At 37.8% G+C, this 17260-nt stretch overlaps 1 protein-coding gene across 1 annotated transcript in view; it reads right to left on the bottom strand.

Annotated features, from left to right (window-relative positions):
• The window catches only part of THADA (THADA armadillo repeat containing), a 153049-nt gene that overhangs the window by 133765 nt on the left and 2024 nt on the right, over nt 1-17260 (bottom strand). The window contains exons 3-21 of the mRNA XM_063152087.1: nt 16556-16650; nt 16027-16157; nt 15138-15286; nt 14969-15001; nt 14372-14424; nt 13309-13495; nt 12551-12645; nt 12037-12257; nt 10415-11106; nt 9661-9812; nt 9365-9520; nt 8083-8205; nt 7046-7169; nt 5487-5635; nt 4432-4642; nt 2923-3058; nt 2414-2550; nt 1842-2000; nt 204-361 (exon numbers count right to left, since the gene is read on the bottom strand). Coding sequence (XP_063008157.1) covers nt 204-361; nt 1842-2000; nt 2414-2550; nt 2923-3058; nt 4432-4642; nt 5487-5635; nt 7046-7169; nt 8083-8205; nt 9365-9520; nt 9661-9812; nt 10415-11106; nt 12037-12257; nt 12551-12645; nt 13309-13495; nt 14372-14424; nt 14969-15001; nt 15138-15286; nt 16027-16157; nt 16556-16650 — 3161 coding nt within the window. The remainder of the gene's footprint in view (nt 1-203; nt 362-1841; nt 2001-2413; nt 2551-2922; nt 3059-4431; nt 4643-5486; nt 5636-7045; nt 7170-8082; nt 8206-9364; nt 9521-9660; nt 9813-10414; nt 11107-12036; nt 12258-12550; nt 12646-13308; nt 13496-14371; nt 14425-14968; nt 15002-15137; nt 15287-16026; nt 16158-16555; nt 16651-17260) is intronic.

Here is a 17260-nt window from a genome sequence, read left to right as displayed (position 1 = left end):
TTTTTACAGATACCACTGGACAAAAACAGGGCTGATAACCAAGTATAGCAAAGAAACCCCTTACTATGGCAATTCAAAGAAATTTAAAATGCACTTTTCCCAAACAGAACACAGACTTAAGGAAAAAATTTCTGAAAACCGCCTTTGCCTCACCACCACCCAAGAGGAAATTTCAGGTTTTCTTATAAAAATTATTTCCCTACCTGTTCTACAGTAATCAAACCCTCTGAAGGTTCAGATGTAGTCTGTGAGGGCAAAAGTTTACACAGTGTCCCTAAGAGCAGAGATACTTCCTTCATGCTTCTCCAGCAGCAGACAAGAACCATTTGAGCTGTGACATCACACGCTTGCTTGTCTTTGCCTTAAAAACAAAGACACAACAAATGCAATAGGTTCTCAGATGCAGGTGTGTAATTTAAACTTCACTTAGCCTGTCTTAAAAAACACAAGTAACTATGAAAAAATTTCTAAATTCCCTGCCCAAAAGATAATTTAATCTTGTGGAAACTAATTGCCGGCTCAACAGTTGCTTTACTTTCTTACACTCGGAAAAGGCAGTACTATAAACATTTTACCAGAGAAGAGCTGTTTTAAAGAGTCACAACTGGTATTTACTCGCAGTCCGAGGCACAGAAGCAGGCACACCTCCGCAGGCAGTCATCCATTGCCCATCCATGGATCCCGGACGGCTCCGGGCGCCTCCCGAAGCCAGACGCGTTTGTGACGCGCCGCCGCCACCTGGCGGCCACTGCGGCACCTGCACGCGTTTGTCCCTTCTCGTGAAAAACAAAACATGGGGCCCCACACGTTTCCAACGTACGAAAAGCAACCGGGGAAAGGAAGTTCAAAACTTGCATAAACTATTAAATTTTCAAGTGTATGGATATTCTATACATTTATTCTGGCCCACACTAAAGATGCCAAAGTTTACCATTTCTTTATCGTTGTAAGGTTCAGTTTCATAGCTGCTATTCATTAAAACAGACAAATACTACCTAACATTTTACCACTAGAATCTTTCAAGCTGAAGTTTCTGCTATGTAATTTCATGCAACAAGTTGTATTGCATTAACATAGTCTCCACTAGCCTTGTGTAAACTGGAGAGGAAAATCACAATAACACTTCTCAACAACAAATACATTAACATTGCTTGATAGAAAAGGTGCTCAGGATTACCTGCCAGTGCATTTAAGGCAACAGAGTCTAGGCCAATATCAAAATAATTGATTTTCACTTGTGTCTTAAGAGAGATTAATCCCAATCTTCCAGAAGTTAATTATTTTATTGTGGGGGTGTTCACAGGGGTCCCAGGACCAGGGAAGAGATGAGAATCTGGCTCCATGTTTCAGAAGGCTGGCTTATTATTTTATGAGATATATATTATATTAAAAGTAGATGATATATTAAAACTATACTAAAAGAATAGAAGAAAGGATTTCATCAGAAGGCTAGCAAGGAGAGGAACAAGTATGGAATGAATAACAAAAGCTTATGTCTGACCGAGAGTCAGAGACAGCTGGGCTGTGATTGCCCATTAATTATAAACAACCACATGAGACCAATCACAGATGCACCTGTTGCATTCCCCAGCAGCAGATAATCATTGTTTATATTTTGCTCCTGAGGCCTCTCAGCTTCTCAGGAGAAAAAATTCTAAGGAAAGGATTTTTCATAAAACATGTCTGTGACAGTTTCTAAAGCCAAGTCTATGGATAACAAGCTTCTGACAGGCAAGAACTAAAATGTTACACAAGCAAGTAATTTCCAACTGATCATCCACATAAATGACTCCTCTATAAAAAATACCTTGATTTAATTACTTATATAGCCTTGGATTTACCTCTCATTTCCATGCAAGTATTTTTCATCGGCCTCTGGTCAGCCAGCTTTTCAGATTCTTCTTTGCAGTGTTCTTTCAGGATTTTTGCTTGCATAAAATAATCATTTGTGTCCTGTGGTTGTATCTCGTGCAGAATCATCTGCAGGCGATCTGCACTTTCTGCACATTAAACAAGAGGGATATTTAAGACAGGAGACAAAACTATTTCCATTTCTTTATACTGATGTAATTCATTTTGGGTGCATAAGTACAGAAGAAAGCTATAAGCATTAAAAAAGAAAAACCACAAGGTTCTATGTTGATTAGAATGATCAAGGAAAAAACACTGAATTTACAGCCCCTGTTTTGAAAGAGATGTAACAATGCACTCTACAAATGTTTGTGGGTTTTTTTAGTGAAGAAGTCAAGAAAACTTTATCAGAAATCAAAACAGTGACCAAAAATTATGACATAAAATGAGAAGCTGAAAGGGAGGCGTGCTCAGTCTAGTTCTGAATGACTGCAAGACAAACAGACCTTCAGAAGCATCATATTAGAAAATAATTGTTTTGGGATTCTGTTTGGTTCTTTACCTGGATCACTGTCCATTGGAATAAGACCCTCTGGTGATGAGCTCTGTACAACTGGTGATACCACAGCAGAGAGGCTGTATGACATCAGAATGAGCCTGGTCACTATTTCCTTCCATTCAGACACCAGGGTCAAGTCACTTAAAGAAAAAAAGTCAAAATCACAACCAAAACAAAACATGGATTAAAAATAATTTTATATTTAAAAGAAAGAACCAAAATTACAAACACTTCTGCAACAATATTTATGAAAGCTATGAATAGGGTAGAGATTGAAAAGTGTTAAGGCTGAGTTACCCTTTTACCACATACAAAGGAAGTATCAAACACTGCAGCAGCCAGCAAGAGTTCTAAAAGCCACAGGTACTGTATTTCCTTATAAATAATACTGCATGATTTCCTCTTCTCCTTAACAGCTCTTCCACTGCACTTAAACATGGAGTTACAGCTTTCCATTTAGTATGTTTTCCTTAAAATATGGAGTCACAACTTATTTAGTGTGTTTTACTTACTTGAAGGGTAATTGCTGCAAAGCCCCATTTATACAGTGCACTCTCCCATACATGGGGAAGGATGCTGCTGCTTGAAGCAGAGACTTCTTGGCTTGGAATATTTCTTCTTCAACTTCCACCAACAAAAGCTTGATAACTAAAATATTTTAAAGCACAGATTTACATTGAACATTCATATACTGATTTTCTAAGAAATAAGTCTGCTTTAAGAAACAGGAATAAAACCTGTGTACACAACAATTCAGTGGAATATAAACAGCAATTTCCTTTATTATACACATCCCTCTTGTCATTGAAATATGTTACCCTTGATTTTCAGTTACCTAAATCCCAGCAGTATTTGTTATAGTCAATTTAATCTATCTATCTCTCTGAACCAAATGGCAGCTGTGAAAAGCACAGCCCACATCCTATGCTCAGGGAAAATCCCACAGCTCATGATGAAGTCACAAGGAATTACCTACTCCATACTGCAAAGTCAGACTTCACACCCTTACAGCCACAATAATACAATGATGAGTACAGCAGAATATTAAAGATTGAAAGTTCACAATTATACATTTGAACTTTGTTTTCCACTAAGCAACCTGACCAATTTAAGGACACGTGTCTATTTTAATTCTGTTTATAGCTTGTGACATCTCAGCGCCAGAATCAGAACAAATTGCAGATCCTAATGAGGAACCATGGATCACCACCAGCAGCAGATGCCCCAGAGCAATGAGACGTGAGGTTACCCACACATTTCCTTCACTTATGGCAACCACAACCATGTCTCAAAATTGTTATTTCACTGCATATCAAGAAAGGATTAACAGGCATCTATAGAGAAGCCAAGAATGGCACAAAAAAGTATCAAAAAATGAGTTCACTGCAAATTACATAAAATATTTTACTACAAATAATGAACTTAAGTATTTTAATTTCACTGAAGATTACTTTAAGTGGAGAAAGCTTGGTGAACAAATTTGGCAAACCTGCCAGATCTAGAGCCCTGTCATCTTTCATCCAGGGACACTAAACCAAAGAAAATGATTCTGTATGTCAACAAAGCTTCATTACTGTGGGTGTGTATTCACAGGACTGCAAATCACACAGAAAAATGGGGCCAGGTGAACAGAGCTCCAAGGGGCAGGGTTGCAAACATCAAGTATTGAAACTACAGCTGCCTTCCCCCTGGGTGAGTGAGCTCTCAGGGGAAGCAGAGGGCTCTTCCCTGCACTTCATGCACCCAGCTTCACCAGGCTCACTGCCTGGGCCTCCACAGCACTTTCTAATGTCACTGCTCAAAATAATGACAAAAGCCATCTTATAGAATATTCAACAGCCTCAACACCAACAGGACTAGATGGAGATCTTACTAAAGAAGATGGCTTCTTAACAGCAAAATACAATATACTTAAAATCCTGTTGGAAATAAGCCTATCTTACTAATCCTCCTACCAAAAGCCTTATGAAAAAGCAGCAAACTTTCAACAAATATAAAAAAACCTTTCCTCAAAATCTTACCTGCCAAAGTGTTCTTCTCCACTGTACTCACTGATGTGTTCTCATCCAGCTGGAAGTTATGCTCAAGCCGTTTTCCTAAACAAATGTGCTGCAGTCCTTTGTGATATACTAAAAAGTTCAACAAATATGAAGCAGTGACACAATCATATGGCTTGGTGCTTGTGCTAAGATCAATTGCTGCTTGGAACAGAAGATCTAGATTTTCAGAACCCTGAAAAGAAACCAAATCAGTAATATTGTTCATTTAATTGAGCTTCCAGATTGATTTAATTAAGCTTCTTACAAGCCTGGAATCTGAGAACCTGCTTATAATTAAGTTTGCTGGTACATATTTCTTGAGAAACACTTGTTTTGTGCACTGATGACCTTAAAACATGCATGTGCATGTATTTAGCAAGGATACAATTACATAGACATTGAGGATGGGGACAGCCATTTATAAAGCAGTGTTCAATTACAATGCACCTCACAGGAAATTTCTTTTTTCCAGTTAATGTGTTTTATCTGCTAATGGACATTAAAGAGAAGCACAATTTACTTGGTAGCAGTATTTGTTCATCTGTACTAATGAATTTTAAAATAAATTTTCATCAAGTTATTACAGACAAATCAGTATCAATTCAAACAGCAAAATTTGTGAGAAATCAATAAAACCAACCAGACAATGAAACCTGAGATCAATTAAAAAGGAAAGGAAACAGGGAGCTGCATTTCCTAAAAGTACAAGACAAACCAAGTTAAAATGCCCCAATCATTTAGAAAGATAAGTCACAAGTAAGCCAAGGGCTTGGATTAACTATTTTTCTGACAGTTCACAGTCATACCCAAAGAACTTCCCAAACTCCTCCATCCATTAGTGAAACAAGCCTCCATAGGCAAGGGCAGCAGCTGTGTAAAATTATACAGAAGGTGTTAGTGATGAACATTGCTGCAGGCAACCTGGACTGCCTTCTAAGGCTCAGGATTCCTGCTCTGTACCTAACACAAGCACCTGGTGTACTACAGAACATTCATCTTCCACAAAATTACTCCCTCTAAACTCTTCAAGTTCGTACCTGTAAATTCAATGCAACATCACGTAGTTTCATCAGAAGTCTAAATGCCAGAATTTTTACTTCCTCAAAAGTACTGGCAAAACACTGGATCAGAGTCTGGACACGAGCAGAATCCATCTCCTGATCCAGCTGGAAAACTTGTGCCTGGCCTGTTCAAAGAAATTAAAGCCTTAGATAGCTGTGCTGTAACTCTTTCCAGAATAAGCACTCTCCTCACATTCTGCTTTGCTATACTAAAAGAAGCATTAAATTTTAGCCAAATTATTATTTTAATATTATTTCTCTTAATAGGTTTTAAAATACCATATTTAACATTGTTAGGAATAAAAAAAGGCTTATCTTATTTAGAAAAATTACTCTTAGTAATACAGAAAATAACTTGTTGCCAAAACCAGAACCCATTTACTCCCTTTAAATTTAGCATTAAAAAACCCTTTATTTAGTCTTGCTTAAAAACTCTTTTCCTGTAAGTGTGTAATATTAGAAAATAATTCCTTTCAATAAAGTGGTTGAAAGTTTCGGTGCATTTTGGCACTTGGTGTTTTGAGTTATTTTGTCATAGAACCGTCCCTTAAAATGTAAGCCATTACAATTTCTTCTGGTTTTAATTTAGATATAAATGAGTTGTGAATTCTGGTGATTTGACTTAATGCTGTAAAGAAGGCAGAAATTTTAGGATGTAAACAACTGCACCATAATACAGCACAGAATACAACAGCTGAATTGCCTTTATAGAAATGTCCAATCTACAAAACCCTCAGCTGCTATTATAAACAACTGAGGGTAACTTTCTGGTTTTAAAAACAACAGTAATAATATACTACATACTCATAATAATAACATTGTGTTCATTTATCAAGTGGTTTTGAGAAATTATTTAGCAAGATGGCCATTTTATTCCCTCTCAAAAATCAACTTTAATATTAGACAACTAATTTCTTTAAAGAAAAGGTTACAATTTAGGACTGAAACATATTTTTATGTTGACCGTGTGATCCAGAGACAAGATTTAGCAAGATAATCAATACTCCAAAGCTCTAAATACTTATTGAATTCAGATTGCCATAAAATCATGAAGAAAATTTAAAATAACATCAGCACATCATTAACTGGACAATAAAACTGGATTTTATTTAGCATAGTATCAGGAGGATATGCAATATTTTTCAACCAAGAGTTTTTACTCAATTCAGCATTTCAAGCTATCAAGATATATGAGCAGGAAAAAGGAGAGAAGTTACCAAATGACTGACACTTGTCCAGACATTTTCCTCATAATAAAAGAAAAATAAGCCTTCCTAAAAAACAGGCTATGCAGTAAAATCTAAATTTATAGAAGACATGCAACAGGCAATTAGTAGCATTTACTTCAATATTCCTTTTCCCATAAAAACTTCCTCCCTTGAGGTAAAACAAAAGCAATCCAGGAAATGCCATAGAAATAAAGGACTAAGAATACCCTTTTACTTTGACAGAAACTGACTAGCTGGCATAAAAGACATTTCTTCAATACCTCCCATTCCTACAGTCTATTAAAGTCTATAAATTAGAAATCTTACCTTTTGGAACAGAAAATATTTCTGCTATTGATTCCAAAATACTCAGTGCACAAAACCTGGTTGGGTGTGATGAACCAGGAAACAATACCTCAAAAAGTCTGGCACATACAGATGACATGAAATCCTGGGGGAAAAAAATTGCAGGAAAAAAATTAAGACTGTTTACTTGCTGCCCTAGAAAGAAAGAAAGAAAAGCCTAAGTAACTGAACTCAAGACATTCTGCTTTACCCCAAAAATTATGACCTTACAGTTAATTTTGGAAAAACAGGAGGCCAACATTCACAGTGCAGACAGTTTCTTGTTTCTTAGAGTACAGTGAAGGCTGGACAATCATTTGCGTTTTTAAATACAACAGTTTCCTTTCCTCAGGCCCACAGAAAGACAGCCATTGTATCTAATCCTGAAAATTAGCTGACCAAGAAAAGCAGAACTCAAGGAACAGATTGGCACAAAGATACTGATGATGTGAGCCCTTAAATAAGATAAAAAGGACAAATACAAAAGAAGTCTTCATGCTAAAGCTCTTGTCATTCATTCTCTCACTCACTGATTATTCTGGAGACCTAGAAAAAGACTGAAGCTCAACTGATCTCTATTTTAATCCCAATAACACACATCATTTGAAGCTCACTACTAAATGGCCAACAGATGACAAGACATTTGCCCAATATTTTTTTTTTTGATTGAGGGTACATCTCCAGCTGTTCCTCACTCACTGCTGTTTTAATGCACATCACAGAGCAATCCCTCATTACCTTTATTGGTTTCAAACCAAATTTACCTTAAAGGCACCCTTCAAATATCAATGGGCATTCTGTTCATCAACAACAGCATATTTAGTCAAAATAAACTTGCACAAGAGCATCAGAGTGGACAAGCTCCCCAGTACTGTTTGACTTCATAGGTTTTTTTATTTCTGCACTGAACTATTGCCTAACACAGAGTGCCCAACTTACCCAGTGAAAGTCAGGAACAAAGAACTCTCAGAAGTGCTATCCCCACCCTCTATTACCTGCATCTCTAGCAGTCTACTTACTTTGTATTGCTGCAAAGTCCTCAAAGGAGGCATTTTAGTTGACTTCTCAACTAACTCTTGCTTGGTTTTATTTTGCTCCAATTTATAAAGCACTTGAGAACTTTCTTGTATCCTGCAAAATAACTTTTAAAACAAAAGAAAACATAGGTGAGACAAGAATCATTGACATTGAAATCAGGGAAAGGTAGATTTTCAGCTTATTTTCCAAATCACACTGCTTATAATTTTTAGGACGTTTGCATACAGCAATAACACAAAACAGATCCTTCTCTCTTCACTCAAATTCCAAGGTTTTGCTTCCCACCTCTCGTGACGAATTTCTTCTCTCCTCCCTCTACACCTCCAAAACCTTCTTCCATCTCCCTCCTTAAATTCATGCCAAGCCTTCTCCTCCTGCCCCATTTTCTGTGGAACTGAATTCATCTATAAAAACACTCAATGCAGCTAATTTCTACAGCCTCAGTGTCCCTTAGAGTTTTACTCACTTCAGAAGTGCTTCCTCCACCTCTTTTAGTGCCCATAAGTAGTATTTCCTTCCTTATCACACTCCCATCTAGCACAACTTTTCCATCCCATGCTCCTCAGTCTGCACCAGGTAAGAAAGGAAAGAGATGGGACTTCTCATTTGGTTTTGCCAAACTGACTCCCTCATTTTTCTCCCTTCTCAAATTAATTATTTTCTCCTTCCACACTGCCTTCTTTTGCCATAAACATCTTCCAATATGTTCTTTATACATGCATGGTTCCTCATTTTATCCCCATCCTTCTACCATGAGCTACATGTGACCTTGGCAACTTCCACCAAACGGAGAGACTCATTCCCTGCAGACTGTAATGGCGCAATCACATCATAGTGAATATTCTTCTACTTTGTTTTCCAGGTCAGGTTTCTGAGGGTGATGAAGTGACTGAATTTGCCTGAGGTGTGACAAGTCCATGGAAGCACAGCTTTAGGCCCCAGCAAAGGCAACACAAGGCTCACTGCTGACTCCAGGGCACATTGCTTTGCTATTGGCAAAGTGTGCAGGGGCTGGCAGGTCAAGCAACACCCACCACCACCCATGAAGTCACCCTGCCTCTGCCACTTAATATTTTGTTTAAGCCATCCTTGCCTGTGATGACTTAACACCATTCAGTTGGGTAATACATAAAGCATACTCCTGGCCTTAGAGCTTCTACTCTTTCCAATGAGCAACTCTGTAACATACTCATTATTTCCTTTAAAATGGAGTTATAACTAAAATAAGAGGCATGTTAGACATTGCTCATAGTTTGAAATTACCTTTCTCAGCAGAGAAATGATCTGTTGCCTTACAGAAGGAGATTGGTTGTTCAAGTTGTACAGCATAAAAAATTGAATTAGCTGCATTTCTTCCAGAGACACAGTTTCTGTAGTACGATGGGTTTCACAGAGCAAACCTAAAGCATCAATGCAAACCTGAAAGATATTTAAAAGTTCAGCACAAAAGAGTTACTGACACCTATAATGACACCTTTGCTTTAATGCAACACTACCACAGTAATCAGGATCAAAGCAATTATTCTAATTTTTAGGATACATAAATGGCTGTCCTTTACCTGGCTGTGCTGATGAACTAGACCCTGTTTTATACACTCAGTGGATACAAGACCACTGCTCATGATATTTGAAAGTTCCAGATGTCCATGGGCCCTGGCTGTTCTCAAGCAGGCCATTAATGCTCCAAGAGCTCCTCTAGTACTGCAAGAGCCTAAAGAAAATTAAAACCATTAATAATTACTGTTTGATTAACAGAAGCAATGTACTATTTGCAGTACTCATCAGAAATCCCAATACTTTCAACACATGGACCCAGCCCCCTTTATTTCTACTCCATAAATCCCAAAAGATTGTGCTGCTATAGATTAAACTAGTTCTAAATCCCAAAAAAATTCATTACAAATGTGTCATCTGACAAAAAGAACTTGTGAGGTCTCAATGCCATTATTTTTGAGTCCATAAAATTACTACAAAACAAGAGAATCATAAATCTCGTATTCACATACTTACAAGAAAAAAACCCATCTGTTACTGGACACACCTGCTTAAAAAAGAAAAACGGTAGTAGAAAATATATAAACCTAACAAACCCTAGTAAAGAGAACCATAAGGTACCCACAGAAGGATTTTGCTCATGGCCCAAAGACACACTTATAATTATCATGACTTTCACCTTGAAATACTAATAGCAATAATAAGCAACTGGAATTTTTCTTCCAAATTAATTCTAACAATAATAATAGACCAGAAATCACATGGTTACGATTTTTTTTAATCCAATCATAATTACAAATACAAAGTTTATTTTCTTACCCAGATTAGCATCTGCAGAGGCCTGAAGAATTCTTATCATGTAGCTCAGACTGTCAGGGTTACATTTGAGCAATTTTGGTAAATAGTAATCTATTATATAAGTAGTTTGGTCATGGTTCCCTTCACACAGTATTACCAGAAGAGGAGAAACCCAGATGTTGTGCCACTGGTCAATCCAGGTGCCCTTCTGAAAACTCAAAGTAAAATGGGCCTTGTGATTTGTAAACATGGTTTCCAGAAGATCACTGGCATAAGGTGCAAGAGATTGATCACTCATCACATCCAGGATCTGCACTGGAATTGTCCTGTCCAACTGCAGTATATTTTCAGTGCCCACACATTCCACCAGAGAGCCAAGAGAAGCATATTTCCCTTTTACATGCCAATCCAAGCTCAGTAAATGCTTTATCAGCCTTGCAAAGAATGGGTCTGATTTTCCATTGGATCCAGCAATAGTGGTTTGGTGTATCTGAAGAAGATGCTTGAAAATCAATTTGGTTTGGTGTCTGATGGCATCCAGAGGGTGGTCCCAGTGTGTATAAATGTATTCCAGCAGCTTCCCAATTATATCAGAGCTCCCATTAAGTTTGAGTTTTAGATCTGGAGAGCCTGAAACAAGGGCAGCCAGTGCTGAATTAGTCCAAATAACAAGAATTCTAGACAAAGATGTTGCCACGCTGGGTTCTTTTAACCTTTTAAAAAGAACAAACACAAAAAAAAATTCATTATCTTCGTTTATCAGTAGTTTTTAAAAATACATTTTCTATTTCAGAATAACTATTCATCACATTCATTTACCTTACATGAAAACAGATTAGGAGACTCAACACATTCATGGAGGAAAAGGAATGAACACAGAAGTAATCAACTGGATGTTGCCAAGTACATGCTTAGTTACCTGATGTGCTATTAAGTGGTTGCAGCTAAACCCCCTAACAATGGGGAAAAGAAACCACACAAGCTCCACAACAATAAAACAAAAAAATTTAGTATGCACCTGCTAACATTTGAGCAGCATTATGATGTTGCATGCTTCTTGAAAATGTAAGGAAAAAATTTCACTGCCATATAAAACCATCAGAATTGAGTATCCTATGTGCAAAAACAAGATCACAAAACTGATCTCCAAGGCACAATCAAAGACTGAACTGAATGCACATTTTAATCTCCAATCCAATCGTGCTGGTGGGCCCTTAGATGCAAGCGGCCAGGAAAAAAAAAACAAATAAAACTCATATTACTTCAAGTATTCCATGCACTGGCACACTTTGCTTTCCTCTGAACTTTCAGCAGGAGAGGACGTGATGTCCTGAAACTGAAGTTTATCTGTCTACATAAGAACTGATCCTGACACACCTTAACCATAAGGGAATTGATAAATTTATCCCATTCATGTCAGAAAACAAAATTTTAGCATGCAAGAAAAACTGAAACTTAGAACTACACATGCAACATCAATATATTTTTTCAAATTTACAAAGCTTTTATGAATATATTAAAAAGACTGCATTTTTTGACAGAACCTATTATCATTACACTGAAAACAGATATTCCACCAGGACCACAGGAGTCATGCAAAAATAGAGTTAGAAAACATGAAACAACACAGAACACAAACTTACTCTGAACTCAATGACAGCAAGACTGATGCAATATCTAACAACAGCTTCTCTCCATTTTCACCCATGCTGCCATTTTTCCAATCCAGCATAGCCAGGGCTCCGTGGCAAAGGAAGAGCAGCACCGAGCCCGGGAGTTGTGGCGCGCACAGAACCCCACAGCTCCTCAGGAACCACGCTGGCACACCTGAGTGTTCCACTGTCCCAAGCAGCAAGCCACTGATCTGCAACACCAAAACACACCCATCACAGCACCTCAGCACAGCACATAACCTGTTTTATGCATAGCTTAGAAGATCTGAAGAGACTTGTTGTAAATAGTGTGTTTGTCAAATTCCAAGCCCAAGTCTTACTACTTCATATAGCAAGGAGAGAAGAAAGGATTACATCCCAGCTAAGGACTGAGAGAGGCTGGCAAGTCCTGGTATGTGCATCAGCAAAGCCTCCAGACAACACTGACAGCACAGGGTAACAACACCATGATACTGCACAGTCTTCAGCCAAGAAACACACTTACCAATGACGGTAATTCCTCAACTGGCTCATACATAGCTCTGGTGAAGAGAACAACAGCCAGTCCTGAGGTAGTCTGAACAGTCTGCAGGAGCATTGCTACACAGCAGAGATACTGTACATTAGAATGCAGCAAACACTGAGTGCTAGAACTGCAGGGCAAAATTATAAAATATGGCATTGAATTTTGCTAGGCTACTTGTAGTTAGTTGTACCATCACAAATCTGCAGTGCCCACTTGGATAGCAAATATTAATAACTTGATCCTCCAGTGTAATAAGAAATTGCTAATATCTTTAGCAGAAGAAAACACAGGACTGCCCACAAAGGCAAGGAGGGCTGTGGCAGAGACTACTGACATGTTAAATTCTACTACATAAAAACATCTGTATGCTTTTAGAAAAGAAAACACTATCAGTTATGGTGTGCCCATGAATAGTTCTGACAGCATATTTCATGGAGGTGTAGATATTTCTGGTAGGCACAGACATTTGGTGACTCTCAAAAGCATTTCTGTTAGTTTTTGAATTATTAATAACAGCATTAATCTTGGTATTTGTAGTGGGACAAGTTAAACTGTACACTCTAAAACTGCCACCTACAACTCATAGCTCACCAAAAAAACAACTACTGCTCTTACTCACATTGATTTCAGTAGTTCAATTTCCATGCAAGCTAAAATAAGTTTTATACCTACAGGTTGCTTACTACAAAGACAACAGGTTAATGAAAATATCAGGGTTTTAATGTTATTAAACTTACCATCCATTAGGAAGTTTGTGCAACTTTTCAGTAAACTACACATACTTTGCCAAACAGAAGATTCACTGTCTTTCCAAAGACTTCCCTGGATATTTTCTTGCAATTTCTGTATAAGCATCATTGAAACTTTAATGGCTATCAGTAAATCGTGCATCAGCTGAGTCTGAACAATACGATTTCCATGATTCTTTCTGTGGAAAAATAAAGAGACAAGTAAGCACACAAAAAACAAATTAAAATCATTCTTCACCATCCCCAGAGAACCACATTCTGCCAACTTTAGATAGGATTACTGGTGAAAACTAATGTATTGCTTGAGTTGATCAATATGTAACTACAGGAAAACAAGGAGCAGACTCAAGGGTAGTTTGTTAAAATGAAGTTAACAAATGAAAATGGCAAATTGTGCTACATTTTCTACAGGTTCCTGTGACAAACTTTCATTCATGTTATTCTGTCTGAGCAGAACTGAACTTTACCAGAAACTTTCCAAAAAGGCCAACATAATGCAGTGCTGCTCTCTTCTAATTTTTCAAGTAGTTCCTCCATGTATGAAGGACATTTCTATGATTTGACTTTCTTGTAACATGAAGGCAGAAAGTATCCAATCTTTCAGTGTACAAAGCACTTCATTAAGTGCCCCTCTCCTCTCAGTTCAGAATGAGAGTCCACAATGAAGTTGCTTCACTTAATGAAATGCTGGAAAATGTCAAGTATATCAATACTGAATTAAACATTCATGGAACATGAAAGAGTTTTACTCTACCTGAATTTTACATTTACTAATTACACTCTTTAGCCCCAATTCAGACAGCAAAACCTTAACTCAAAGGCCTCCCTTAGTAGTAGCTCTAACAGTATCAGTGCCTTACCTCTATTATATTATCATATTGCCGCAAAATAAAAGAATCAAATCAGTTTTTATTTAAAATCTGCACCACTGTAAAATAATATTTCTATCTTTCATCAATGTATGGCTACCAAAGTGATATTTTCAACCAAACCAAATTATCTTGCAAGAGTAAAATAAAACCAGATAAAACAGAGCATCAGTTGAATTCACTTGCCTGTTTTCTTCCTGTAAGTCAAGCAGCAACTTCTGCAGAAACTGAAGAACTAGTGAAAACAATTATGGTATAAATTTACTTACAAGAGAAATAGAACAGAAAATTTCCAGCAAAGCCATCCCACATACATCTCAAGACATCACACATACCCAGCTACAATGAATAGTTACCCATACAGTGGTGATTCTTGCATTCCACCAACAAATTAAACTGGTATTTCAGTACAGACAAACACAAGCAATGTTAAAACAAAATCTCAAACTGCTTTGCAACAACCTGATACAAAACAAGTTTCCAATCTACTTGGCCTAATCTGTGAGATATTGACTCTACCTACCACAATTGCTCACTGCTACTCAGATTTGTATCAGGGTTGCCCAGTAAAGCAAAACTGACCCCTGGAAATTAAAGGTATGAATCAGTCTTGTCTTTCACAAAAAAGTACCATTTAAGGCTACTAGTTTTTTGAAAATTAGCCAGGAGGAAATCAGATCTGATAGATCTCCATGCCTGCTTCATGTCACTCTTCTCCACACACAACCCTCCCACAGTAATGTGCAGTGAAGCATATTTTACTATAAATGTGACTTTACCTTCTTCAAACAGGTTCTTAATACAGGCTCTACCTAGAGGAAAGAAAATACATTTTAAGTGCTGAGTACTAGCCAGCACTATCTATTTTACATAACTGCCAACATCACTATCAGGTGTGGCCCCAGCGCTGAGCAAGTTTAACCAGAGGAACATTTGATGTCACTGCACCTAAGCTGAAGTCCTCCATACAGGAAGCCAGGTTGTCCAGCACTTTTCTGTACAAATACACATCTGTGGTTTTCAGCTCTTCCCGAAGGCAGCACACAAAGCTTTGCACAGCTGGCACCATCACATGTCCAGGAAGACCATTCAGTGAACTGCAACATGAAGAAACAGCACACTCAGCTTGGTTTTCCTGAGGTATTGTAACATTCACTGCACCAAAATCCACGTCAGCTAAAACTCCAATACACAGATGTTACTTCCTGCATGAAAACATCATCTGTTTTAAAATTAACATGCACATTCTCAGTTTGCAGCTAGAAAACCTGTCAGAGGGGTGCACAGCTTGGGGATGGCTGCCACCAAATCCAGGATGGAAGCCCCTGCATCTCAGTGGGACAGGGAATGTTTCCAGACAAAGAAAGGAAGGCAGCTCAGCACCAGATCTTAAAAAATGCTGAGGCTATAAAAAAATTCATTCAAGAAATACAGCAATAATTGTGCAATAAAAAAATATAATTGCAATAAAAATAGGCACAAGAAACCACAATTTAGTTAGGAATCCTCTGAACCATCTTCTATTGACAAAGCTGAGACTTTGTGTATTAAATTTCTATTCTAACATTGTATTTTAAAGTTCAAACTGCTAATTACACACTATGTTGTCTTTCCAATAATGAAATGGGCCAAAACAATGCTTCACTTTGAAGTTATCCAATGATATGTTATTTATAATTACGATTTTTAACTTAGAAAGAAAAACTGTACATATGCACATTTTAAGTATTGCAAATTTTCATAATTAAGTTACAGCAATTTATAGTGAATTACAGATTACTGACTTAGAGATAAGGAAAACATTAAAAAAATGAAGGCTAACTACTCGATCTTTTACCTTGCCAATACTTTCTTCAAAGGATTCTTGGCACCCAGTGAAAAATAGGCCTCCCCCAAAACATCCAAACAAGCTTTAACCATAGGATCACCTGCAGAACTCTGATCCATCTGCTTCAACAGTGGCATAATCTGTAATCAAAAGAACACATGATGAACAAAAAAATCTGGATATATCATTTTCAACAGTGGCAGATTTCCCTCTCATCCAAGCATATGGCACAAAACTGTCTCCCTCTTTACCATTCCCCTTTGAGTTTCAAGTTCAAATAATGTTGTAAGAACACCTCTAAAAAAATCCCCACAAAAAAATAAACTTGGTGTCATTTGCCTTCCCCCATTTTCAGTAGGCCCTTGCTAATTAAGTACTAGAACTGCATTTCTACCTGATGCATGTGCAGCTGTTTTTCCTGTGTTTCCAGGGATGTAGAAAACATTAGGAGTTTATTTTAGAGCTGTATTTGCCATTAACAGTGCACAGGACACGCTCTGAGTTACCAAAAGCCACATTACCAACAGTGAAACTGTACCTGTTTAATTGACTGGATCTGCTGGATGCCATTCCTCAGCTCTGCACAGTGCACAAGCAGAGATGCCAGATTTTGCTCTTCAGCCTTTGAAAACTCTACATTTGGAAGAAGAATATCTTTTTATAAAGTAATTACAACAAGCAGTATAAATAACACATCATTTATAAGAAGAAGAAATGACTGCTTGATTCTTAGGTTTTTTTCCAGTTCCAGTAAACCTATTGATGCCTCAAATCCTTAAGTCTCCTAACACCTTAACACTTTTTTTTTCCCTAACAAATGTAAAATATCAGTTGCACTAGAACACAATAGTAAGGGACCTCTGGGGGCTCACCTGGTCCTAGCCCACTGCTTAAATATGTTCACCTGGAGCTGGCTGCCCAGGACCATGGCCAGGTGGCTTTGGAATACCTCCAAGGCTGGAGACTCCCCAACCTCCCTATTGAAGCTGTGCCTGTCCTCAGTCACCCTCACATTAATAAAGTGTTTCCCTTCACATTAAAATAGATGTTTAGAGGGAATCTTTAGTGTTTCAGTTTGTGCCCATGCCTTCCTGTCACTATTTAGCACAGAAGAAATGCTGGCTCTGCCTCCCTTATGTCCTCCCTTCAGGTATTTTTTACACATTGCTATGATTCCCCTGAGCTTCTCTTCACCAGGCCAATGAGTCCCAGGCCCTTCAACATCTTAGCCCTTAGCTGGAGT

This window comes from Melospiza melodia, chromosome 3 (assembly GCF_035770615.1).
Source record: "Melospiza melodia melodia isolate bMelMel2 chromosome 3, bMelMel2.pri, whole genome shotgun sequence".
Taxonomy (NCBI): Eukaryota; Metazoa; Chordata; class Aves; order Passeriformes; family Passerellidae; genus Melospiza; species Melospiza melodia.
The sequence above is the reverse complement of the archived record's forward strand: the minus strand, read 5'-3'. Positions and strand labels throughout refer to the sequence as shown.